Here is a 25,835-nt window from a genome sequence, read left to right as displayed (position 1 = left end):
CTCCATACTTTGGTTGCCTTTAAACTCGCCTCCGCCCATCAGAATTAATGTCAAAAAATATGATTTATATGATCTTTGAATCAAATACATTTACAGGCAAAAGCGGGCTGTGGGGGGCAGGGGGTGATTCTAGGATTATGTCTCCAGGCTCTACCTAGCAATGGTTGATCTTTGCCTTCATTTGTAACTCAATCCTTTGAACAACCACTAGCATTTATTTTTAAATGCTGATAATGCTTTTATTGTAACTTTTATTTCTGTACCCCCTTGCTAACAAAGTATTTTTATACACATGAAAAGCAAATCTTGGATTAAGAAGATAATGGTTTGTAAAGTAAAAAAAAGGTGTGTGGTTTTTTTTAGAAAAATTATGTGTGTATCTGTTCTGAAATTTGGTTTTAATGTAAAGTGTTTCAATATATTTGGGTTTGTTTATAAAGCAGAAGTGACCAGCTGCTCCTGGAAGCTAAAAATGAATTCTGTATCAACAAAAGTTTTACCTAAAATTATTCATGATGACAAGTTGTAAGAAACATGAGATTTTAAACCCCTGAGCTTTTGAAATACAACTCCCATCAACCTTGGCCGTACGGACTGAGGCTTATAAGAGTCGTTGCCCAACATGTGAGCAACCCCATGTTGGATATCCCTGCTCTATACTTTATTGTTATTTATTTCATTTCTATACTGCTTTATATTTTTAAGAAAAACCTCAAAGCGGTTTACAGCATATTAAATCAATAAAACATAAATAAAACCATTTGAAAAGAGTGAAATACAGTGGTGCCTTGGGTTAAGAACTTAATTGGTTCTGGAGGTCCATTCTTAACCTGAAACTGTTCTTAACTTGAGGTACCACTTTAGCTAATGGGGCCTTCCGCTGCCGCCATGCAGTTTCCATTCTCATCCTGAGGTAAAGTTCTCAACCCGAGGTACTACCTCCAGGTTAGTGGAGTTTGTAACCTGAAGTGTTTGTCACCCGAGGTGTATTTATCCCAACTTACTACTGTATAGAGTATACTGTCAAAGCAATATAACAGAAAATATTACCTTAAAAGATTTCAAAGTAAAACATTACAAAGGAGGTCAACTACAGAATACATATTTAACATAGTAGGGCTGGGTGAGTCTGGGTCCCGCCCCCTAGGCCAGGTGGGAAAGGCCTGGCAGGGAGTGGCCTTCACGCTTCACAGCCAGGCGATGTTCCTCCGGCCTCATGAGCAGCCTCTTTAATGGGACCCAAGTGTGTTTAAGGTTGCAATTAACTTAATCTTCCCTAGATCTGCTTTTAGCAGAAGCATGTGCCACTTCCAGTGCCCATCTTCAAAGTCAGAGTAGCAATCTGGGGACACGTTGTTTTTTTTAAAAAGAGAAAAAAAGTTAATTTTAAAACGCTATTTTTAAAGAAAAATTAAGAAGTAATCTCTTCTGTGGTCTCCTCTGTCGCGCAGCCTTCCTCTGGGCCCTGGCCTGCTCTCTTGGAGTGGAGTAGGCTCAGGTCGGGCCTGGGTTCGGTCACGTGTCCTTGCCCTCCCAGTGCTCTCCTCCCTCTGCTCCTCAGCGGCTGCAGTGGCATGGCAAGGTCGGGATCCCCTCTTTTTTCTCCTTCCTCTTTTTCTTCCTTCTCCTTCTTCTCCCTGCCTTGTCGCCAGGGTTTTCCTGGCCCCGGAGCGCTGCTGGGCAGTTGGCCAGGTGCTCTCGCTCCTGGCTCGATTTGGGTCGTGGGGGGGTGTCGGTGGTTTCCCCAGTTCCTCCTCAGCAGTGGAAGCGTCAGCGACAGTCTCAGCACCCTGGAGCCAGCCTGGTAGCGCAGTTGACTCTGGCTGGCTTCAGGAGCTGCTGCTGCCGCGGCGCCCACTATTTTGCCTCGCCAGAAGTCCCCACATGATGTGTTTTGTGCCGTTGAAACAATAATGCAACATTCATTCCCTCCTAATAAATCTACAACACTTAAAATATAAACCCGGAACATTAAATGATATCCAGGGACATTCCAGGGGCGGATTTTGTCCGGGGACAGATTTGTAAATCCGGGGACTTTCTCCGGGAAATGGGGACGTCTGGTAACCATAGTTCAAGGTTGCAATTAACTTAATCTTCCCTACCCCAGATCTGCTTTTAGCAGAAGCATGTGCCACTTCCACTGCCTAGCTTCAAAGTCAGAGTAGCAACCACATGTATCCTATAAGCACGCTTGGCTCTTTCTGTTTGGCGTTGCTAAGGCTCTCCTCCCCCCGCCCCCTCTCATGAAACAACAGCCTCCTTTTAAGCACCCCGACAGGTATTTACATTCCCCCCACCATTGCTCTCATGGCACATGTGCGATACAGGCGCTTCACTCTAATGCCTCCTGAAGCATCTTACGCTCTGAGACAAAGGAGCGCTCTCCTGCTAAAAGCACACACGCTGATTACAGGCGTGTACTCAGGAGAAACAAGAACCAGCCTTGCGCAGAAAAAGAAGCATCCCTTGTAATTCTCTACCCTTATTCCCCCCCACCCCTGGCCTAGACCCAGGCCCACGCTTTCTCCCCTAAACCAAAACCTTACCGCAGTCTCCAGGTATTGTGCTGAGGAGAGCTGCACTGAGGCACAATGGTGGGAGCCTCTCAATCCCCCTTAATCTTCCTAGGAGCAGGACTGTATAGATTTGGAACAGTGGTTTGCAGAGGAACATAGTTCAGAAGGCAGAAGCCGGGAAATACTGGATGGGGAACAGCTTGAAGAAAAAACACTAGGGGAGAGAGAGGTAACTGATTCACTGTCTCTGTAAAGCATCCCTCTGCTTTCCCCAAGGTCAGAGAGAGCTGCAAAAGTGGCAGGACAGAAAGCACAGAGGGTGCAAGCCCAGGTTACAAGATGCAGAAGTGACATGGGTGACTAGGGATGTGAGGGGGTGGACTTCTTCATTGGGAGCACCGCCATTTGTGTGAAGATGGGTTCTTTGTTCTCTCGCTGGAATCATTAAAGTTTCTAACAGTCAAGAAGACTCCTTTTCCTTTGTTCTGCTTATCTACGGCCAAGGGGGGAAGGAAGCCAGTTCCCTGAAGCCTGACAGATGCTGATCCACAAGACAAGGGGAGCCAATCATTTTGGCAGTGAAGGGCGGAGGTAAAAACTCAACATATTCATCACACACCTTGAGCATTCCAGATTCACACTCTCCCCCTATTTATCTAGCAACACCTTGCCATGTCTTTTGTACATATAGTATATGTGACCTTCATTACATTAATACATATATATGTCTGTGTGTACAAATTTAAATACAAACACCAGAACATCACACGAGTTCCATGCATTTAAAATTGATTTCCGCCTTTATAAGTTTCTTGATGTGAAGTAAAGAGTGCACCTTGAGTGGAACACGGCATACATTTATGGCTTTTCACCTGTGTGAATTCGCTCGTGAATATTAAGGTCTCCACAGAGTCTGAAGCTCTTTCCACACTTTTAAATGGTTTCTGCCCTGTATGAGTTTGTCGATGTTTTCTAAGTGTTACACTTTGACTGAAGTTCTTTCCACATTCAATACATGTAAATGGTTTCTCCCCCGTGTGAGTTCGTTGATGTCTTCTAAGTGTTCCACTTTCACTGAAGTTCTTTCCACATTCAATGCAATTAAATGGTTTCTCCCCTGTGTGAGTTCGTTCATGTATTCTAAGGGCTCCATTTTGACTGAAGCCCTTTCCACATTCAATACATTCAAATGGTTTCTCCCCTGTATGAGTTCGTTGATGTGTTCTAAGGGCTCCACTAGAACCCAAGCTCTTTCCACATTCAGTACATTTAAAAGGATTCTCCCCCGTGTGACTTCGTTGATGTATTCTAAGTGTTCTACTCTCACTAAAGCCCTTTCCACATTCAACACATTCAAATGGTTTCTCTCCTGTGTGAGTTCGTTGATGTATTCTAAGGTTTCGACTTTCACTGAAGCCCTTTCCACATTCAACACATTCAAATGGTTTCTCTCCTGTGTGAGTTCGTTGATGTATTCTAAGGTTTCCACTTTCACTAAAGCTCTTTCCACATTCAATGCATTTAAATGGTTTCTCTCCCGTGTGAGTTCGTTGATGTCTTCTAAGTGTTCCACTTTCACTAAAGCTCTTTCCACATTCAATGCATTTAAATGGTTTATACCCCGTGTGAGTTCGTTGATGTGTTCTAAGGGCTCCAGTATGACTGAAACTCTTTCCACATTCAATGCAATTAAGTGGTGTCTCCCCCGTGTGAGTTTGTTGATGTGTTCTAAGGGCTCCACTAGAACCCAAACTCTTTCCACATTCAATGCATTCAAATGGTTTCTCCCCTGTGTGAGTTCGTTGATGTCTTCTAAGGTCTCCACTACGACTGAAGCTCTTTCCACATTCAATGCATTCAAATGGTTTCTCCCCTGTGTGAGTTCGTTGATGTGTTCTAAGGGCTCCACTAGAACCCAAACTCTTTCCACATTCAATGCATTCAAATGGTTTCTCCCCTGTGTGAGTTCGTTGATGTATTCTAAGGTCTCCACTATGACTGAAGCTCATTCCACATTCAATACATTTAAAGGGTTTCTCCCCTGTGTGAGTTCGTTGATGTGTTCTAAGGGCTCCACTAGAACCCAAGCTCTTTCCACATTCAATGCATTCAAATGGTTTCTCCCCTGTGTGAGTTCGTTGATGTATTCTAAGGTTTCGACATTCACTGAAGCTCTTTCCACATTCAATGCATTCAAACGGTTTCACCCCTGTGTGAGTTCGTTGATGTATTCTAAGGTCTCTACTACGACTGAAGCTCTTTCCACATTCAATGCATTCAAATGGTTTCTCCCCTGTGTGAGTTCGTTGATGTGTTCTAAGGTGTCCACTACGACTGAAGCTCTTTCCACATTCAATGCATTTAAATGGTTTCTCCCCCGTGTGAGTTCGTTGATGTGTTCTAAGGTCTCCACTACAACTGAAGTTCTTTCCACATTCAATACATTCAAATGGTTTCTCCCCTTTGTGAGTTCGTTGATGTCTTCTAAGGGCTCCACTAGAACTCAAGCTCTTTCCACATTCAATGCATTTAAACGGTTTCTCCCCATTGTGATTTTGTTGATGTATTCTAAGTTCTCCACTTTCACTGAAGTTCTTTTCACACTTCATGTATTTACATGGATTCTCTCCTGTGTGAGTTTGTTGGTCTAAAGCACATTCCACATCCCTTGCATTTAAACTGTTTCTTTGTTCTTCCCAATGAATTCACAGATGGTTCCGTAGAATTCTGACCATCGTCTTCCTCACCTGTTTGGGAGTGGGGTGGGGGGGGAGAGAAAGAAAATCCTGTTAGACTTTTAGGAAAGACAATAAATGAACCATCTTCCTCTGTCCATCCTGTCCTGGCTAGGTTTACATGTTCAACTTCTTGAGGAGCGCAGAAGCCAAGGCAAGTTGTAGCTTCCTGGGAGGAAGGAAGAAGTCAAGGGAGTCTCGGAGCCCTTGTAGGGATTCTGCTGCCTCTGTTCAAGCCGCTATTGTGCACCCACTTCCCAAGAGCCTCCATCCATTTTCAAACACCTTTGGCAATTCCTTCCGCCTGCCTGTCCCTTCTCCCTTCCTAAGGCTGGCATGGTATGGGCAGGAATGGCCTTGTGGCAGTTGCCCAAAGGGCCACAATAAATGTGATAATGTGTATCTCTGTAAATCCTTGAGTGTGCTTCTAAAACAGAAGTTATGGTAGTCTGTGCTTTATAACTGGTTATTTTGCAAGTTGCCGCCCCCCAATTGGGGCAGAAATACAGCTAATATGAGAATCACAAAGATACAGCTGAAAGCTGGAACATGAGTCGCCACATGGTGCAAATGGCTCCATGTAACACAGGTTCCCAACATGCACATGAACACAACGTAACAGAATGCTGTGGGAATCAAAACTAAATCAGCAGAAATTGCCAGTGCTTATCGCACATGTGTATTATAAATAAAATGAGGTAATGATGAATATGAGGAACGTGAAACTCTAAAGGGACTTTTTTAAGGAGGTGGGGGACGCAAGAAAAATTTAGATTCTTTTGGCAACTGTCAGGGGTTCAGGAGCAGAGGCAAGGGCAAGGGAGGAAACAGAGAGCGAGGGAGAGGAGGCAGAAGAAAAGATGAGTGATGACGACGACCCGAGATCTCCGAGTCTTTCCAGTGAATCAGAAGATTCACAGAAAGGAGCACCAGTGGCCAGGGCAAGGGGGGAGCCTAGGGGGACACCCCAGGAAGATAGAGCCAGAGGGGACTCAGAGGGGAGCAGTTGGAAATCAGGACCAGCGTCACCGCCAGAGAGCAGGGAAGAGGAAGGGCGCCAGGGATCAAGCGCTGGCAGCTCACAACAGGGGGGAGGGCACGAGTCAGGAGTGGCCACACCTCCATCGGGGAGCGAAGAAACGGTCAGACGGAAGGTGGAAGGTTGGGCGCGCGTGCCAAGTTCAAATGCACAGGAAGGTGGCGCAGTAGGCAGCCCGGAAAGGGAGCCAGGTCCTAAAGCCCGCCGAAAGGAGGGAGAAGAGTCAGGGGGGTCAGCGTCAGCGTCAGAGGAATCCAGGAAGGAAGAGACCCCGGGGGGCAGAGGGACCCAGAGAAGAACAGTCAGGCGGAAAAGGTGGAGCAAGGCTAGGATATTAAGTTGGTGTACAAGGGGCGGAGACTCAGATGGGGCTTCGCCGATCTAACCATGAGACGTAGAGTTGCACGCAGCAGCTTGAGAATGGAAACTGTAACTCAATAAAGACTTTTATTTAATGATCGCTGGCTAGCGTGATCCTCTGTGAGCTAGGATCTGGAAGCAGCTCTGACAGTAAGCCCCATCTCTAGATTGTGGGCATCTACGTCCTCGCGGAGAGGAGAGAAAGAGGGTGCCTACTAGCGAGCTCACGAACGGCAGACAACATGACGGCCGAACAGCAGATAGTGGAACTCAGAGAAGCAGTGACACGACTGAATGCCGAGGCTCTTGCATCCAGGAAGAGAGAGGAGGACGCAGCTGCCGCCTACAGGGATCTCCAGGTCAGGTTGGAAGTGCTTACGAAGCAAGGGCAACTGACACCCAAACCGGAGGGGATTGGGTTGGGGAGACGAACAGGCGGTCTGGTCTCTCACTTCGATGGGAATTTGCAACAGTACCCCAACTTTAGAGCAGATGTAATGTGTGCACTGCAACTGCTGAACAAAGACTTTAGAGATGAGCAAGAGAAGGTGGGATTCATCATGTCCCATTTGCATGGAGATGCTAAAGCATGGCTGCGCAATTTGTGGAGAGATAATGATCCGGCGCTCCAAAATGCGGATGCCTTTATTAAAGCGATGGATGGGTGCTTTTTATCAAGCATTGACGTGGATCTTGCTCGGCAGGAGATACATGGACTGAAGCAAGGGAGGGCCAGCGTAAGGCAGTACCATGCCCGCTTTTTCGCTTTGGTCAGTGCCCTGGAATGGGACAGAGATTCGGCTCCTGTAAGAGACCTGTTTTGGGAGGGATTGCACGGCTCGGTTAAAGATGAAATTGCGAGGGGGGAGAGACCCCGGACCACGCAGGAGATCGTTCAGAGGGCGCTGGCGGTGGGGGTGCGGCTGGAAGGACGTCCGTGGAGCAGGGACGAAGGGCGTGGAGGGCGCGAACCAGCCAGGGGCTCCTCCTTCCTTCCCAGAGAAGCAGCGCGTGCGCAATCCACGCCTCCGCCAGGAGGAGGAGCGGAACCTATGGAGGTTGGAGGTGCAAGGGCTCAGTCAGCAGCCAGAGCCCTAGCACCGGCAGCAGTGAAAGCGAAGCCTCCTAGAGGGAACAGGAAGTGTTACATCTGCGATGATCCACAGCATATGGCGAAAGAGTGTCCCCAGAGGCTCCACAAGCACACTGCAGCCTCAGCAATGGTAACTGCAGCAACGCAGCAAGGACAACCACAGCAGGGAAACGAAAGAGTCTGGTTGGAAGAAGAGGCACTGGGGCCCAACCAGACGTGTCAGTGAAGCAGTCCCCAGAGATTTTACAGCCCATGGACCCCCTCCCGCCCAAACCGGTAGTGAAGCTCACCGCGTCGCTCCAGCTGCCCAATGGAATCACCATGGACGTGCCAATCACCATTGACTCCGGAAGCAATGCGGACTTTATAGGGCAGGACTTTGTCGACCGGCACGCTATACAGTTGCTGCCTGCCACGCTGCCCCTGCAGGTTGTCACGGTGGATGGCAGGGAGCTGCTAGGGGGGCAAGTGGTGAAGCAGACGCCACCAATGGTGATGCGACTTGGGAATCACAGGGAAATCATCAGCTTCAATGTCACTCAACTATCGGACACGCCCATTGTATTGGGCATGAGTTGGCTGGACAAGCACAGCCCGACGCTGGCTTGGTACCAGCGGCAGCTGACCTTCGGCTCTTCCTTTTGCGCTGAACACTGCATCGTGCCCAGGCAGGAAGGAGGGGAAGAGGAGTCACAGCTGCAGCTAGGCACGCTGCAAGCGGTCCCCCACAAGTACGCAGAATTTTTGGAGGTTTTCTGCGAGAAAGAGGCAGACAGGCTACCCCCCCACAGACCATATGACTGCAAAATTGACCTGCTGCCGGGGGCGGCGCTACCCAAAGGGAAGCTGTATTCCATGTCTGAGGACGAACTGCAGGAACTCAAAGAGTTCATAGATCATAATTTGGAGCGCGGTTTCATCCGAGAGTCCAAGGCAGCGGGGGGCAGTCCGGTATTCTTTGTTAAGAAGCGGGACACGCCCCAAAAAAGACTTGTAGTGGACTTTCGCATCTTGAACAGTGTGACCAAGCCATCGGACTTCCCCATGCCCCGAATCGACGACCTCCTCGCAAAGGTACGGAAGGGCAGAGTGTTCACCAAGTTGGACCTGCGAGGGGCATACAACCTCATTCGCATGCGGGAGGGAGATGAGTGGAAGACAGCCATGTTCACGCCCCTGGGCACCTACGAATATAGAGTTATGCCTTTTGGATTGCAAAATGGCTCCCACGTTTTTCAAGCTTTCATGCATCACGTGTTGGCGGGGCTCCTCTACAAGACGTGCGTCTGTTTCTTGGATGACATCCTGATCTTTTCGGAATCGCAGCAGGAGCATGACAGACACGTCAAGGAAGTGCTGAGCAGGCTACAGCAACATAGGCTTTACGCCAAGCTGGAGAAGTGCCAATTCGACGTGACCGAGGTGGATTTCCTGGGCTACAAGTTGTCTGATAAAGGGCTCGCCATGGACAGCGCCAAGGTCCGAGCAGTGTTGGATTGGAAAAGCCCACGCAACCGGAAGGAGGTCCAACGGTTTGTCGGCTTCGCGAACTTCTATCGCAAGTTTATCAAAGGCTTTGCGATGCAGACAGCGGCCATCACGGACACGCTCAGCTCCAAGAAAAAGAAGTTCATCTGGACAGAGCAGGCGGAGCAGTCCTTTCAGGCACTCAAGCGTCTCTTCGCGTCGGAAGAGCAGCTGCTTCATGTCAACCCCAGCAGGCCGATGAGGGTGGAGACAGATGCTTCGGACAGAGCCGTGGGAGCAGTCCTGCTGCAGAAAGACCCGCAGGGGGTTTGGAGGCCGGGAGCGTTTTACTCAAGGAAGCTCAGCAAGTCCGAACAGAACTACACCATCTGGGACAGGGAGTTGCTGGCCATTCATGCAGCGTTCAAAGCGTGGAGGCACTTCCTGATCGGCGCCAAGCACACGGTGCAGGTCTGCACGGACCACAAGAATCTAGAGCACTGGCGCACGGCACAGTTCCTGAACCAGAGGCAGATACGTTGGGCTGAGTTCTTTGCGAATTTCGACTTCCGAATAGAGTATGTCCCGGGGGACACCAACATCATGGCGGATGCTCTCTCCCGTAAGCCACAGTATCTGGAGGAGGCAACGCCAGCGGCCGCCATGCACATCTTCGCACCGACAGTGTGGGCGTGCGCAGCGGCAACAGTTGACCTGGATGCGGTGCGACGAGCGTTGCAGGATGACTCCTTCGCGCAAGCAAAGATGGCAGAGGTGCACAGGGGCACGGCAGCGACCGACGAGTTCCAGCTGCGAGATGGTTTGCTCATCCGTAAAGGGGCCATCTACGTGCCGGGAGACGAACTTCGCGCCAAGGTACTGCAGCAGCTGCATGACGCGCCCACTGCCGGGCACTTTGGCAAGGAGAAGACAGTGGAATTAGTAGCCAGAGACTTCTGGTGGCCCGGAATGAGAGGGGAAGTCGCGGACTACGTGGCGAGGTGTGACACCTGCCAGAGGTCCAAACCAGTGCACAGACCGCCGGCCGGACTGCTGGAACCGCTGCAAACTCCGTTCGAGCCATGGGAGAGAGTGGCCCTGGACTTTGTCACGGATCTGCCCAGCTCGAGGGGCAAGACGGCTGTGCTGGTGGTGGTGGATTTGTTCTCCAAGATGGCACATTTCATTCCGTGTGCGAAGGTGGCCACGGCGGAACAAACCGCCAAACTGTTCATAGACCACGTGTTCAAGGTTCACGGTCTGCCGCGGTCTATTCTGTCCGACCGAGGGCGACAGTTCATCTCAAACTTCTGGCAGAGGCTGATGGGCTTCCTGAACGTCAAGATCAACCTGGCGTCGGCTAGACACCCGCAGACCAACGGGCAAGCGGAGCGGGTCAATGCCATCATGCAGCAGTACCTGAGATGTTATGCGAATCAACAGCCTGCGACGTGGGTGGATTACCTGCCTCTCGCCGAGTTCGCCTACAACAACACGAAGCACGTGTCCACGGGGGTCACGCCGTTCTTCGCCAACAACGGGAGGCACCCTAGAACCTTCCCGGGACTGGAAAGAATGGGGGAGGGGGAGCCGCAGACAGCAGATGCGTTCGCGTCGGAGTTGCAGGAGGTCCACGATCAGCTGCGGCGGCACCTGGAGCTGGCTAAACACGCATACAAGGTACAAGCGGACAAACACAGAAGGGTTGGCGAAGAGATCCATGTGGGAGACTGGGTCTGGTTAGCAGCACACGCAGTGCCGGCCAGGTCGTTGGCGAAGAAGAAACTAGGGCATAAACAACTGGGGCCCTACCAAGTCGACGAACAGGTCAACCCGGTGGCTTTCAGGCTGGCTCTTCCGGAGGGTTCCAGAATGCATCCAGTGTTCCACAGATCGGTGCTCACTCCCTACAAGGCACCTCACAGGTTTCAGGAACCAGGAACGGCACCGGGTCCGCTCCGAGAGAGAACCGGGCAAGGGGGAGTGGCACAGGAGGAGCGCATCAACGAAGTCACGGAGATTTTGGACTCCAGATGGGGGGAAGAGGGGGTAGAATACCTTCTCGCCAAGGAGGGCACCCCGGCCAGTGCCAACAGCTGGGTGCCGGGCTACGCTTTAGACGAACCTCTGCTCAAAGAAGAGTTTCATGCCCTCTTCCCACATAGGCCAATGCCAGCAGACTTTTTCGACGACTGGCTTTTCACGCCCACGCTTTCAGCCAGCACGTTCCGGGGGTTCGACTCGGACGAGGAACCGACACGAGACGCCCGTTCCCCAGAGGGGTCACCCTCGGGATCTGCTTCAGAACCCTCGTATTGGTGGGATGATCGACCAGAGGAGCAGTTCCGCAGAAGGTGGCTGGAGGGTCCAGGACGAGCAACGTCTCCAGAAGGCAACGAGGGAGAGACGGACATGGACGTTTTCGGGGACGACCCGGGTTTCGAGCACGGCGGCACAGAGATGGAAGCGGAGGTGACCGTCGTCAACGAGAGCAGGGAGGAAGAACCGGAAGACTTCGGATGGCGGCCCGCCACGGGAAGCGAACTGTATCCGACATTCGTCCCCCTGACACGGCAGCACCCAGATCCCGCACCGGAAGGAGGGGAGGGGGGAAGAGGGGGCTTCGAGGGGGGGATGGATGTCAGGGGTTCAGGAGCAGAGGCAAGGGCAAGGGAGGAAACAGAGAGCGAGGGAGAGGAGGCAGAAGAAAAGATGAGTGATGACGACGACCCGAGATCTCCGAGTCTTTCCAGTGAATCAGAAGATTCACAGAAAGGAGCACCAGTGGCCAGGGCAAGGGGGGAGCCTAGGGGGACACCCCAGGAAGATAGAGCCAGAGGGGACTCAGAGGGGAGCAGTTGGAAATCAGGACCAGCGTCACCGCCAGAGAGCAGGGAAGAGGAAGGGCGCCAGGGATCAAGCGCTGGCAGCTCACAACAGGGGGGAGGGCACGAGTCAGGAGTGGCCACACCTCCATCGGGGAGCGAAGAAACGGTCAGACGGAAGGTGGAAGGTTGGGCGCGCGTGCCAAGTTCAAATGCACAGGAAGGTGGCGCAGTAGGCAGCCCGGAAAGGGAGCCAGGTCCTAAAGCCCGCCGAAAGGAGGGAGAAGAGTCAGGGGGGTCAGCGTCAGCGTCAGAGGAATCCAGGAAGGAAGAGACCCCGGGGGGCAGAGGGACCCAGAGAAGAACAGTCAGGCGGAAAAGGTGGAGCAAGGCTAGGATATTAAGTTGGTGTACAAGGGGCGGAGACTCAGATGGGGCTTCGCCGATCTAACCATGAGACGTAGAGTTGCACGCAGCAGCTTGAGAATGGAAACTGTAACTCAATAAAGACTTTTATTTAATGATCGCTGGCTAGCGTGATCCTCTGTGAGCTAGGATCTGGAAGCAGCTCTGACAGCAACAATAAACATTAAAACAAGGAACTGCTGAGCAAAAACAGAAACAGGAGCATGTGCAGAGGTTCTTGCGGAAAGGGGGGGGGCCTTCAAAGGTCTCATAATCGACCCAAAACAACACAGAGGTCTACCTGTCAATTGTGGTCCAGCGCTTGGACATCTCTGATGTAAATGATTGCTCGAAATCGAAATGCTTTGTTTGAAATTATATAAATACCACTGCCTGAACCACTGGGCAGGGTTGCAGTTTTGTGGAACGATCCAACTGTAACCTATTGCTTTGCAATAAACAATGGTGGACTCCTCTCTGTTTTGGAGTTTTATTGGTGTGAACTCAGGAGATAAGACTAGATCCCATGGAACATGAGACTTACCGTATTTTTCTGTTTATAAGACAACCCCTATTTTGGGGGCCTCAAAATTTTGAAAATAGGAGGATTGAGCTTCTGGGGAGGATTATTTGGGGGGGATGCTGAAAATCACTAACCCACCAGAACGCAGCTCATAACCACTCGCGTTGCAGCTGCCTGATCGCTGCCATTAGCCCTCCTTCTTGCTGCTGCGGCAGCCAATAGACAGCTGCCCTTGTCACAGCAAGCGGGAGCGTGATTGGCGGCTGCCGGTGGCGATTGGGGAGCTGATAGGTGGTTTCTGCCTGGGAAAGGCGCAGGAAAGGCAGAAAGGGGGGGGAATACCTTGATCGGCGGCTCCGCGTTGCAGGTGGCCTCCTCCCCTTCCCCCTTCATTTACAGAGTCTGCATGGGTAGAGGAGGCTACGGAATAGCAGGCGAGCGGTGCAACGTTACGCAAGAGGAGCAGTGCAGAAATTTGTAGTCTCCAAGATGTTTCATGGGAAAAGCGCAGGAAAGGCATAGAGGGGAGAAATATCTTTGATCAGCAGCTGTTTTGCAGGCAGACTTCCCCATTAGTTTGCAGTTTGCTGAGCAGCACAAAGACACTGCACGGCAAAAACGAACAGCCTACAGCCTCCCTCCCAGCTGTAGGGCGGGCAGAGTGGGGGGAGGCAAGCAGACTATGGAGGCCCCAAGGCTCGCCACTGCAAGGAGCTGCGACTGCCAGAGCAAGTACTGCATTTATTTATATATTTAATAATAATAATAATAATAATAATAATAATAATAATAATTTATTATTTACACCCCGCCCATCTGGCTGGGCCTCCCCAGCCACTCTGGGCGGCTTCCATAAAAACCAAAAATACAGTAAAATCACATGTTAAAAACTTCCCTGAACAGGGCTGCCTTAAGATGTCTTCTGAATGTCAGGTAGTTGTTTATCGCTTTGACATCTGCTGGAAGGGCGTTCCACAGGGCGGGCGCCACTACCGAGAAGGCCCTCTGCCTGGTTCCCTGTAGCTTTGCTTCTTGCAATGAGGGAACCGCCAGAAGGCCCTCGGCGCTGGACCTCAGCGTCCGGGCAGAATGATGGGGGTGGAGACGCTCCTTCAGGTATACTGGACCGAGGCCGTTTAGGGCTTTAAAGGTCAGCACCAACACTTTGAATTGTGCTCGGAAACGTACTGGGAGCCAATGTAGGTCTTTCAAGACAGGTGTTATATGGTCTCGGCGGCCGCCCCCAGTCACCAGTCTAGCTGCCGCATTCTGGATTAATTGTAGTTTCCGAGTCACCTTCAAAGGTAGCCCCACGTAGAGTGCATTGCAGTAGTCCAAGCGGGAGATAACCAGAGCATGCACCACTCTGGCGAGACAGTCCGCAGACAGATAGGGTCTCAGCCTACGTACCAGATGGAGCTGGTAAACAGCTGCCCTGGACACAGATTTGACCTGTGCCTCCATGGACAGCTGTGAGTCCAAAATGACTCCCAGGCTGCGCACCTGGTCCTTCAGGGGCACAGTTACCCCATTCAGGACCAGGGAATCCTCCACACCGGCCCGCCTCCTGTCCCCCCAAAACAGTACTTCTGTCTTGTCAGGATTCAACCTCAATCTGTTAGCCGCCATCCATCCTCCAACCGCCTCCAGACACTCACGCAGGACCTTCACCACCTTCACTGGTTCTGATTTAAAAGAGAGGTAGAGCTGGGTATCATCGGCATACTGATGAACACCCAGCCCAAACCTCCTGATGATCTCTCCCAGCGGCTGCATGTAAATGTTGAAAAGCATGGGGGAGAGGACAGAACCCTGAGGCACCCTACAAGTGAGAGCCCAGGGGTCTGAACACTCATCCCCCACCACCACTTTCTGAACACGGCACAGGAGGAAGGAGCAGAACCACTGTATGACAATGCCCCCAGCTCCCAGCCCCTCAAGACGGTCCAGAAGGATGCTATGGTCGATGGTATCAAACGCCGCTGAGAGATCCAGCAGAACTAGGAAACAGCTCTCACCTTTGTCCCTAGCCCGCCGGAGATCATCAACCAGTGCGACCAAGGCAGTTTCAGTCCCATGATGAGGCCTGAATCCCGACTGGAAGGGATCCAAATGGTCCGCTTCTTCCAGGCGTGCCTGGAGTTGTTCGGCAACCCCTCGCTCAATCACCTTGCCCAGGAATGGAAGATTTGAGACTGGGCGATAATTGGCCATCGTGGCCGCATCTAAAGATGGTTTTTTAAGAAGCGGTTTAATAACCGCCTCTTTCAGCGGGTCTGGGAAGGCTCCCTCACGGAGGGAAGCATTCACCACCCCACGAAGCCCATCGCCCAGTCCTTCCCGGCTAGCTTTTATAAGCCAGGATGGGCAAGGATCCAGGAGACAGGTGGTTGGTTTCACTCGTCCAAGCAGCCTGTCCACATCCTCGGAGGTAACAGATTGGAATTGATCCCACTCAACTTGACTAGACAGAACTCTAGCACTCTCCCGCCCCGGCCCTGCTCCCACGGTGGAGTCTACTTCTTCCCGAATCTGAGCGATTTTATCTGCAAAAAACTTTGCAAAATCATTGCAGGAGAACATGTGGCCCGTACTGGGCCCCGATGTTGCAGGTGGTTCCGCTAAATTGTGAACCACCTGAAAAAGTCTGCTGCTGTTTTCTGCAGATGCAATAGAGGCGGTGAAGAAATTCTTCTTCGCTGTCGCTATCGCCACTTGGTAGGCTCGACGTTGAGCTCTAACCTGTGTCCGGTCAGATTCGGAATGAGTTATCCGCCACCGGCAATATATAGCAATATATTTAATTGCTATATTCCATGTATAAGACGACCCATGTTTTTTAACTTTATAAACTGGGTAAAAAAACCTCGTCTTATACACCGAGAAAGACAGTAATTTGCAAAGGACTGCTCTGAATACATGGTTGGACTGCTCTGAATACATGGAGAAGAAGGAAGCCCCCTGCTTGCATCTGGACCCCCTGGGAAAGGCGGTGGATCCACCCACTGCTGCCTCCTCTGTCCTCCTGCCCTGCAAACACCCTCTGCTCAGGAGAGAGGGGCAGAAAGAGCCTTCAAACCCATCTGTTTCCTCCTCCTCCGCTGCCTTTTCTTGCAGCAGCCCAGTGAGAGGGGAAGGAGCCGCAGCACCTGGTTCACTTCAGATACACACAAGGTTTACTGGGATTGTGAAAGAACGAGACCTCTGCCTTCCATGCGGTGGGAGTGGGGTGGCTTAAAAGTGGGGGAGAGACCTCCCCCTCCTGTCTTTTTGGGAAACAGGAGCCTTTGCCATTAGTAAACAACTTAGATGGCAAGTTCACAAGAGAAGCACTTTGGAGCACTGCTTACTCATACTAGGTGTTCTGTGTGTGCTTCGACCTCGAGGACAACATACATATTTACATGACATGATTTCTTAAAGAGGACATTTCTTTAAAATCGAAGGCCATTTCTACAAAAGACTTCAATATTTGGTTGTTTTGGGTGTTTTTTATTTTGTTGGAAGTCGCCCAGAGGGGCTGGGGAAACCCAGACAATGGGCAGGGTATTTTATTATTATTATTATTATTATTATTATTATTATTATGAGCCTGGCCAGCAATACCCAACCCTCTCCCCTTTCCCTGCAACTCCTTCCCTGCAACTCCCTTCACACCAGATCCGTGCAGGAGGAAGCTTCTCTCTTTCCACAGTGTAACCCCCATACTCCACCTTCAAAGCCCCCATTAAAAAAAGAACTCCCTTTCCTCCTTCCTTTTCCCAAATCTGGAACTTGTGCAGGCCACCTCTTCCCGTCCTGGGGCTTCCCATCCTGGACCTCCACCCCCTTGCAAAGCCCCTTCCCTCCTCCTCCACCACTGGTTTGCACTCACCTGAAATCCTGGCAGCAGCAGCGACCCTGGGCAGCAGGGGCGGGAATGGGAGCCCCCGCCTGGGAGGCAGGGAGGGACCCCGCTTAATTAGGAGGCTTAATTCGGAAGCAGCCGCCTCCTCTGCATCTACACAAAGCAGCTGCGCTTCCCACCCTCCCAAGAGCACACTTTGCAAGCCCCGTCTTTATCTCCCATTTAACATACTTTCACCCCACACGAGAGTTATGAGGTGATACTGACAGCTCTTGCCTGTTCTGCCTTCTAAAGGAGAACTTCTCTTCTCCTCTTTGTTGCACACAGAGGCACAACTCATCCGCAGCTGCTGGCCTGCAAATACTGGCGAAGGCGCGCAGCCCACCCAAAGCCGCCACACCCGCCAGGCGCGCAGGCAGGAGACTAATGGCCAGTCCGGGAGCTTCCAAACACCACCTTCTGCCACCCCCCCGCGCCCAGCCAACACCCCACATGGTGGGGCCACCTTGGCTGCTGCCCAATGACAGGAGGGGGGAGGGCAAGGCTTAGCAGGCCAGGCTGCCCAGATACCTCCCTGGGTGAGCGAGGGAACAAGCAGAACCCTGCCCAGGGCCCAGGTTCGTGCTGGAGGCTGTGCCTAAAGCGCCCGCTTTGCTGGGGAAGATGGCGCTAGGAAGGAGAAGGGAGGGTTATAAGGTATAATTTTAATTTTCAATATATAAGGTGTATTAAATTATAAATAGAAGAAATGAATATGCTATAACCCAAAAAGGGAAGTTGGGGGAAGTCATGGGGGGTGGGGAGATTAATTGGAATGTAAAATGTACCGTATTTTTCCGTCTATAAGACGCCCCCATGTATAAGACACCCCCTATTTGGAGGGACTCCAAATTAAGAAAACACCCCTCAGCACTACCTGTGCATAAGACGGGCCCCAATTTTAAAACTTTGTTTTTTTGGTAAAAAACAAACAAACTAGTCTTATACACGAAAAAATACGGTAATTTGGTGTTTTGATTATGCTTAAATTTGTTATAAAATCTGAATAAAAAATTTTTAAAAAAAAAAAAAAGTTCCAGAGTTTTTGTCAAAGACTAGATGGGAAATTTATTCAAGGGCCACAAGTGCAGAACTTGGCAGTTACAATGGAACAATTTCTGCATTGCATTGGCTGCATATTGATACCACAGAGAAGGGTGAAACAAGTAATCAAGCCACAAACATTTCGAATAAAATGGAGGAACTTGGATCTTTTTGATCATTTCAAAGAACAGGCAAAGGACAAATTGCCTGATGTTGATTACAAGAAAAGCAGAAGAGGATCTAGAACAGCCTTTCTCAACCTGTGGGTCCCCAGATGTTGGTGAACTACAACTGCCATCACCCCTACCTAGCAAGGCCAGAGCTCAGGGATGATGGGAGTTGTAGTCCAACAGCATCTGAGGACCCACAGGTTGAGAACTGCTGATCTATAAGGAGGCATATAGGTGAGGATGAAGATGAAGCTTTAGAGAACCTTGAGCCAAGAAACAAGTTGAGAATCAAAGCATTTATACCTGCGACGGATGGATTAGAATCAAATCTGGCACAAAGGGCATCAGTATACAATGATGCTGCAAAAAAGACTGGTGACTGGGAGCAGCCACCGAGATCACAGAACACTGGTCTTGAAAGACCCACATTGGCTCCCAGTATGTTTCTGAGCACAATTCAAAATGTTGGTGCTGACCTTAAAAGCCCTAAACGGCCTCTGTCTAGTATACCTGAAGGAGCGTCTCCAACCCCATCGTTCAGCCCAGAAACTGAGGTCCAGCGCTGAGGGCCTTCTGGCGAGAAGCAAGGTTACAAGGAACCAGGCCTTCTCACTGGTGGCACCCCCGCCCTGTGGAACACCCTGCATCAGATGTCAAGGAAATAAACAACTATCTGACATTTAGAAGACAACTGAAGGCAGCCCTGTTTAGGGAATTTTTAATGATTGACAATTTTATGTATTTTTAATTTTTTGTTGGAAGCCGCCCAGAGTGGCTGGGGAAATCCAGCCGGATGGTTGGGGTATAAATATTATTATTATTATTATTATTATTATTATTATTTCATTCTTAACAAAATTAGATACTGAAAAAGAAGAAATTCATGAAGAAGTTGATGCTTTAAGCCAAACATATCCTGAAGATGTGGACATGAACCTTGTTGGAGAACTCAACCATTTTCATCAATACATTAAAAAGTCAAAATCTGACACATCAGGATCTGTACCAAGTAATATTTAATGACCGTGTCCTTCATGGATCACTGCCTTGTCATGGCAAAGGGGCTTGAATAACTCAGACACGCTATGAGCTATGCCGTGCAGGGCCACCCAAGACAGACAGGTCAAAGTGGAGAGTTTTGACTAAACGTGATCCAGCTGGAGCAGGAACCAGCAAGCCATGCCAGTATCCCTGCCGAGAAAACTCCATGGTCGTATAAAAGTTATGACACTGGAAGATGAACCCCTCAGGTCGGAAGGCATCCAATATGCTGCTGAGGAAGAGCAGAGGACAAGTACAAGTAGATTCAGAGCTGATGAAGCAGCTGGGCCAAAGCCGAAACATCGCTCACTTGCGGGTGTGCCTGGAAGTGAAAGGGAAGTCCAGTGTTGCAAAGAAAAATATATGAACCTGGAATATAAGATCCATGAACCATGGTAAGCTGGATGTGGTCAAAAATGAGATGGCAAGAATAAATATTGACATTCTGGGCATCAGTGAACTATAATGGATGGGAATGGAGATCTGCTCAAGAAAATTGGAGATATGAAAGGAACATTTTGTGCAAAAATTACCATAATAAAGGACAAAAGTGGTAAGGACCTAACAGAAGCAGAAGACATCAAGAAGAGGTGGCAAGAATACACAGAGGAATTATACCAGAAAGATATGGATGGCTCGTACACTCCAGGTAGTGTGGTTGCTGACCTTGAGCCAGACATCCTGGAGAGTGAAGTCAAATGGGCCTTAGAAAGCACTGCTAATAACAAGGCCAGTGGAAGTGATGACATCCCAGCGGAACTATTTAAAATCTTAAAAGATGATATTGTTAAGGTGCTACACTCTAGAACGCAATGCCAAAGAAGGGCAGCGCCAAAGAATGCTCCAACTACTGCAAAATTGCGCTCATTTCACACGCTAGCAAGGTTATGCTTAAAATTATACAAGGCAGGCTTAAGCAGTATGCAGACCGAGAACTCCCAGAGAACTCCCAGAAGTACAAGCTGGATTTTGGAGGGGCAGAGGAACAAGAGACCAAATTGCAAACATGCGCTGGATTAGGGATTAGGATTAGGGAGAAAGCTAGAGAGTTCCAGAAAAACATATACCGTATTTTTCTCTCTATTACACGCAGATTTTTTCTCCTAAAAAGGAAGGGGAAATGTCTGTGCGTGTTATGGAGCGAATGTGGGGGGTCCCTGGAGCCGAGCGCAGGAACAAAAATCAGCAAAAATCAATCGTGTGTTGTGTCGGAGAGGGAAACCTGAAAAGAGGAAGTGGTTGCTTTCCTGCATTCTGCCTCAGGGTCTTACTGCCCACCCTCCTCTGTTTCGTTGCTGTGTTTGCTCAAACGGAACAAAGAGCAGGCAAATCCCCTCCCCTCCAGGCAAGCAGAGGGGAATGCAGAGGTCTTTCCTTCTAATTCCTCTCCGTGCTCCTCGCAGGCAGCCAGAAAACATGCAGGAGGAGAGAGAAAGCTGGCTTCGGTTTGTGGAAACTTTTGCCTTTCTTTCCTCCCTCCCGTAAAATCCCTCTCCTGCTTTCTTAGCCAGCTGCTTCTCTGCACACCGCTCTCTTGTCCCTTCTGTGTTTTTCCTTCACTCCCCACTTAAAATGTAGTTACAAAGCATGGATCCACAGGATCTTTGCATTGGGCCACCCCAAATTCACCATCAGATCACATAGCAGCCTGCCCCCCTAAAATCACACACCCACTGTTGCCTGGGGCTGCAATGGTGCAAAAACGTGGTTAAAAAGCATGGATCCACATGGATCCTCAGGATCTTTGCATTGGGCCACCCCAAATTCACCATCAGATCACATAGCAGCCTGCCCCCCAAAAATCACACACCCACTGTTGCCTGGGGCTGCAATGGTGCAAAAATGTGGTTAAAAAGCATGGATCCACATGGATCCTCAGGATCTTTGCATTGAGCTACCCCAAATTCACCATCAGATCACATGTCTGTGGCCACAGCATGAAGCACAAAAATGATACATCCACTGTTTCATTCAGAATTTTTTTCCTTGTTTTCCTCCTCTAAAAACGATGTGCATGTTATGGTCAGGTGTGTGTTATAGAGCGAAAAATACGGTACTTCTGCTTCATTGACTACGCAAAAGCCTTTAACTGTGTGGACCACAGCAAACTATGGCAAGTTCTTAAAGAAATGGGAGTGCCTGACCACCTCATCTGTCTCCTGAGAAATCTCTATGTCGGAGAAGAAGCAACAGTTAGAACTGGATATGGAACAACTTATTGGCTCAAAATTGGGAAAGGAGTACGACAAGGCTGTATATTGTCTCCTTGCTTATTTAACTTATATGCAGAGGACGAGATGGTTGGACAGTGCTCTCAAAGCTACTAACATGAGTTTGACCAGACTGCAGGAGGCAGTGGAAAACAGGAGTGCCTGGCGTGCTCTGGTCCATGGGGTCACAAAGAGTCAGACACGACTAAGTGACTAAAGAACAACAACAGTGTCCAATCAGCATTCCCTAATGTAGAAGCAATTCTGAGAATGTTCCTCTGAATGATGATTGCAAATTGCCATTTGTAAAGATCCGTTTCTTGACTGAAGAGGATAAAAAATGAATTTGGAACAACAATGTCTCAAGATAAATTACTTCAGCCTCATGTACACAGAAAGTGACAAGCTAAGCAGTTTATCATTTGATGATATCATCAGCGACTTTGCTTTGGCAAAGGCAAGAAAGTATTGTAATTTAGATCATGTTTCTGTACTGTTTGTATACACAGTACACAACGAATCATGATAAAATTATAATGTTGAATGGGTATTGGGTAGATGCAGTAATACAATTAGTCCTGTAAAATAATTTTTATGTACAGGTGTGTATAGTATTGCTATTATTTGTAATGCGACATATTACTAGAAATACTGTCTTTTACACTCACTAACAGGGTACAAAGGTCTGCTGTCCCAATGAAGAATGTGGACTATTATGGTAATATTGAGACTGATATAAAAAAATGCATTGCATTAACTACAATTACATTGTACAGGCTATAACAATTAAATTCATATTAATAAAGGTATTTATTATTAGTAGTTGTCTGCACTGTATATTTACACCTATTATAATTTCAAGTTATAGCAAGTTTCTAGGACTAGATCATGATTTTTTGTAAACTGTGTTTCTAAAGGAACTTTTGTTATTGCCAAATGCCAATGTGTTTGCATTAAGTTTGTTATGAATAACAAAATCATTTTAAGTTAGAGCTTAATAATTATTTCACTATTAATATACTTAATTGTATTTCACTATTCATATACTTCTCAATTGTATTTCAGTTCAAAAATTACTTTGAGAAAATACGGATTTTGTTATGTGCAAATAGTTTTAGATACCTATTAGGTCCATAAATTACCATACGGCCTATATTCAACACAAAAAACAGCGACAAATAGTTGTTGACAAAGGACAGCTGGACATATAAAGGGCCCCATGACCTCCAGTAGCTTAGGGCCTCATCAAACCTGCCCCCACTACTTTATGCAAGGAGTTCAAGGAACAAAGAGCTGCTTTGGAGAAGGCCTCACCCCTTCCTTCTTCCTGCCAGGACCCCCCTGGCTTTGTTTTCCTCCCCATCTTTTCCTCTTTCTCCCTCTGCCATCCAGCAATCCAACGGAAGACTTGGATGTTTCTGGTGTTTTTGGTTTTTCTTATTTTGTTGGAAGCCGCCCAGAGTGGCTGGGGAAACCCAGAAACTGGGGGCGGGGTATAAATAGCATTTATTTATTTATTTATTTATTTATATTATTATTATTATTATTATTATTATTATTATTATTACTATGGCAAGGCTGGTCTGCAATACCCAGCCCTCTCCCCTTTCCCGCCTCCTTCCCTGCAACTCCCTTTGCACCAGATCCGGGAAGGAAGAAGCTTCTCTCTTTCCACAACGGAACACTCCCCCCCCCCCCGCCACCTTCAAGGCCCCATTAAGAGAAACAGCTCCCTTTCCTCCCTTCTCTTCTTCTCCCCACCGGACTTGTGCAGGCCGCCTCTCCCCGTCCCGGGGCTTCTCATCCTTGACCCCCACCCCTTGCCAAGCCCCTTCCCTCCTTCCACGCCGCTGGCTTTGCACTCACCCGAAATCCTGTAGATGGCGGCAGCGACCCTGGGCAGCGAGGGCGGGAATGGGAGCCCCCGCCTGGGAGGCAGGATATTTCCGGGGGCGGGATAATTGCAGTACCCAGCCAATGCGGAGGGAAGGGAGGGAACCTGGGCTTCGAATATAGGGAACAGATGCTCGTTGCCTTAAGGGTTAAAGCCAGAGAGTGCAAGCTGCCAGAGAAAGAGAGAGAGAGAGAGAGTGGGGCTGCTCCATACTGACCTGGGAAAGGGGGCCCGGCTTAAGTGGAACAGCTGACCCGCCCCCTCTGCCGTCGTGCACTGCCCTTGTCCTGCAAGGAATCCGCTGAGTGCAAAGCGCCTTGGGGTGCAGCAAGCTTTGGGGTGTGTGTGCAATGCAATGCAACCATGGAACTGGGGTTGGGGGTGGAGAGAGAGCAGGCAGGGAAGCAGTGGTTCAAGTGTGGGGGTATTGCAGCTGATTCAGCCTCTTTGCAAAGAAGAGACAGGGGCCTCTTCCTGAAGGTTCGTTCTCTCTCTCTCTCTCTCTCTCTCTGTCAACACACACACACAAACAGCAACACATTCGTCTGGATGCACAGACAGAACTCATGAAGAGCCCTGTAGTTTGATCACGCCCATCTAGTCCCGCACCCTGTTAGAATCATAGAATCGTAGAGATGGAAGGGGACCCTGAGAGTCATCTAGTCCAACCCCCTGCAATGCAGGAATCTCAGCACTGTCTTCTCATGGTGGCCAAGCCTGCAAGGAGGATTGGAGCTCAAGAGCATCTCTCCCCTCCAGCGGCTTCCGGGAACTGCTATTCAATTAAGCATAAGAATAATAATATTATAACATTATTTATACCTGCTCATCTGGCTGGGTTTCCCCAGCCACTAGGGCAGCTCCCAACAGAATATTTTTAAAAAACCAATGAAACATCAAACATTAAAAGCTTCTCCATACAGGGCTGCCTTCAGATGTCTTATAAAAGTCAGATAGATGCTTATTTCCTGGACATCTGACGGGAGAGCATTCCAGAGTGGGTACCACTACCAAGAAGGCCCGCTGCCTGGTTCCTTGTCATTGAGTTGATATAGAGCATCTGTCCTAAATTTGTCGGCTTCTGTCAAAGGAGCAGAATCAGGACGTTTTAAATGTCTGATGTCTTATTATATTTTTATATTTTGCTGGAAGTCATCCAAATTGCCTGGAGAACAACAACAACAATAATAATAATAATAATAATAATAATAATAATAATTTATTATTTATACCCCGCCCATCTGGCTGAGCTTCCCCAGCCACTCTGGGCGGCTCCCAATCAGTGTTAAAAAACGGTACAGCGTTACATATTAAAAACTTCCCTGAACAGGGCTGCCTTAAGATGTCTTCTGAATGTCAGGTAATTATTTATCTCTTTGACATCTGATGGGAGGGTGTTCCACAGGGCGGGCGCCACTACCGAGAAGGCCCTCTGTCTGGTTCCCTGTAGCCTCACTTCTCGCAATGAGGGAACCGCCAGAAGGCCCTCGGCGCTGGATCTCAGTGTCCGGGCTGAACGATGGGGGTGGAGTCACTCCTTCAGGTATACAGGACCGAGGCCGTTTAGGGCTTTAAAGGTCAGCACCAACACTTTGAATCGTGCTCGGAAACCTACTGGGAGCTGTTACCGGAAAATCCGAGGGCTCCCTTGGACAAAGTAAAGATTCCAACCAGAGCAATTCAGAGCAAAACAGCAGCCAGTAGGCTTGGTCTTTATTGAAGGAAAAAGACTGTCGCGACAGGACTCCCACCGCCCACGAGGTGAAGCAAGATGGAAGCCCCGAACAATGGGAGACCCCAGCTTTTATTAATTGCTAATCCCCTTGACTACACCCCCAGAATTACATCATATTTAAAGAGTGTTGATGGAGGAGATTCATACGGACCAAGCGGGCTTTCTCCCAAAAAGGCACCTCTCAGACAATGTTAGGAATATAATAGATATTTTGGAACTACTAGAGGTGAATATAAACACTAAAGCAGTTTTGATATTTGTGGACGCGGAGAAAGCCTTTGATAACATTTCTTGGAGTTTTATGAAAAAGAATCTTCATGGAATGGGGGTAGGCCAAGGTTTTGAGAATGGTATGGGTGCAATATATTCAGAACAAAAAGCTAAGTTGATTGTGAATAATGTGATAACTGAAGATTTTAAAATAGAAAAAGGGACACGACAGGGATGCCCAATTTCCCCACTACTTTTTATATCAGTCCTGGAGGTGTTGCTAAATATGATTAGAAGTGACCAGCTGGTTAAAGGGGTCCAGGTCGGAGCTAAACAATACAAGCTAAGGGCATTTGCAGATGACCTAGTATTAACCTTACAAGAGCCAGACACCAGTACGAAAAGGGTTTTAGAGTTAATTCAAGAATTTGGTCAAGTGGCCGGGTTTAAACTGAACAAACAAAAAACTAAGGTTTTGGAAAAAAAACTTATCAGTCATGGAAAGGGAGAAGTTTCAGAATGAAACAGGTTTGAAGGTGGTTAAGAAGGTCAAATATTTGGGGGTTCATATGACATCTAAGAATTTGAATTTATTCAAAGACAATTATGAGAAATGTTGGTTGGAAATTAAGAAGGATTTGGAAGTATGGTCAAATTTGAAGCTTTCAATGTTGGGCCG

General features: G+C 48.8%; 2 protein-coding genes across 5 annotated transcripts in view; both read right to left on the bottom strand.

Annotated features, from left to right (window-relative positions):
- The window catches only part of LOC308469920 (uncharacterized protein), a 102,441-nt gene that overhangs the window by 15,327 nt on the left and 61,279 nt on the right, over window positions 1–25,835 (bottom strand). Inside the window, exon 1 of one of the 4 annotated variants that reach the window (XM_080993027.1) lies at window positions 16,841–18,037. The exons of 1 other annotated variant lie outside the window; for it this stretch is intronic. Coding sequence is in view for 1 of the 3 variants with exons in the window: in XM_080993025.1 (XP_080849151.1) it covers window positions 13,309–13,486 (178 nt within the window). In the remaining 2 variants the exon portion in view is untranslated. Of the gene's footprint in view, window positions 1–1,050; window positions 2,096–13,308; window positions 13,641–16,840; window positions 18,038–25,835 lie in introns of those variants that run through there. 2 more of the 4 variants (XM_080993025.1, XM_080993028.1) reach the window with 2 other exon arrangements.
- LOC308471799 (uncharacterized protein) lies at window positions 2,336–24,827 on the bottom strand (the record flags this gene model as incomplete). The annotated part of the gene is made up of 3 exons (XM_080996087.1): window positions 23,429–24,827; window positions 4,183–5,266; window positions 2,336–2,391 (listed from the first exon to the last, which is right to left on the bottom strand). The coding sequence occupies exons 2-3, from the start codon at window positions 5,126–5,128 to the stop codon at window positions 2,336–2,338; spliced, it is 1,002 nt and encodes a 333-aa protein (XP_080852213.1). The 5' UTR covers window positions 5,129–5,266; window positions 23,429–24,827.

This window comes from Podarcis pityusensis (genome assembly GCF_964106645.2).
Source record: "Podarcis pityusensis genome assembly, chromosome: 2".
Lineage (NCBI taxonomy): Eukaryota > Metazoa > Chordata > Lepidosauria > Squamata > Lacertidae > Podarcis > Podarcis pityusensis.
The sequence above is the reverse complement of the archived record's forward strand: the minus strand, read 5'-3'. Positions and strand labels throughout refer to the sequence as shown.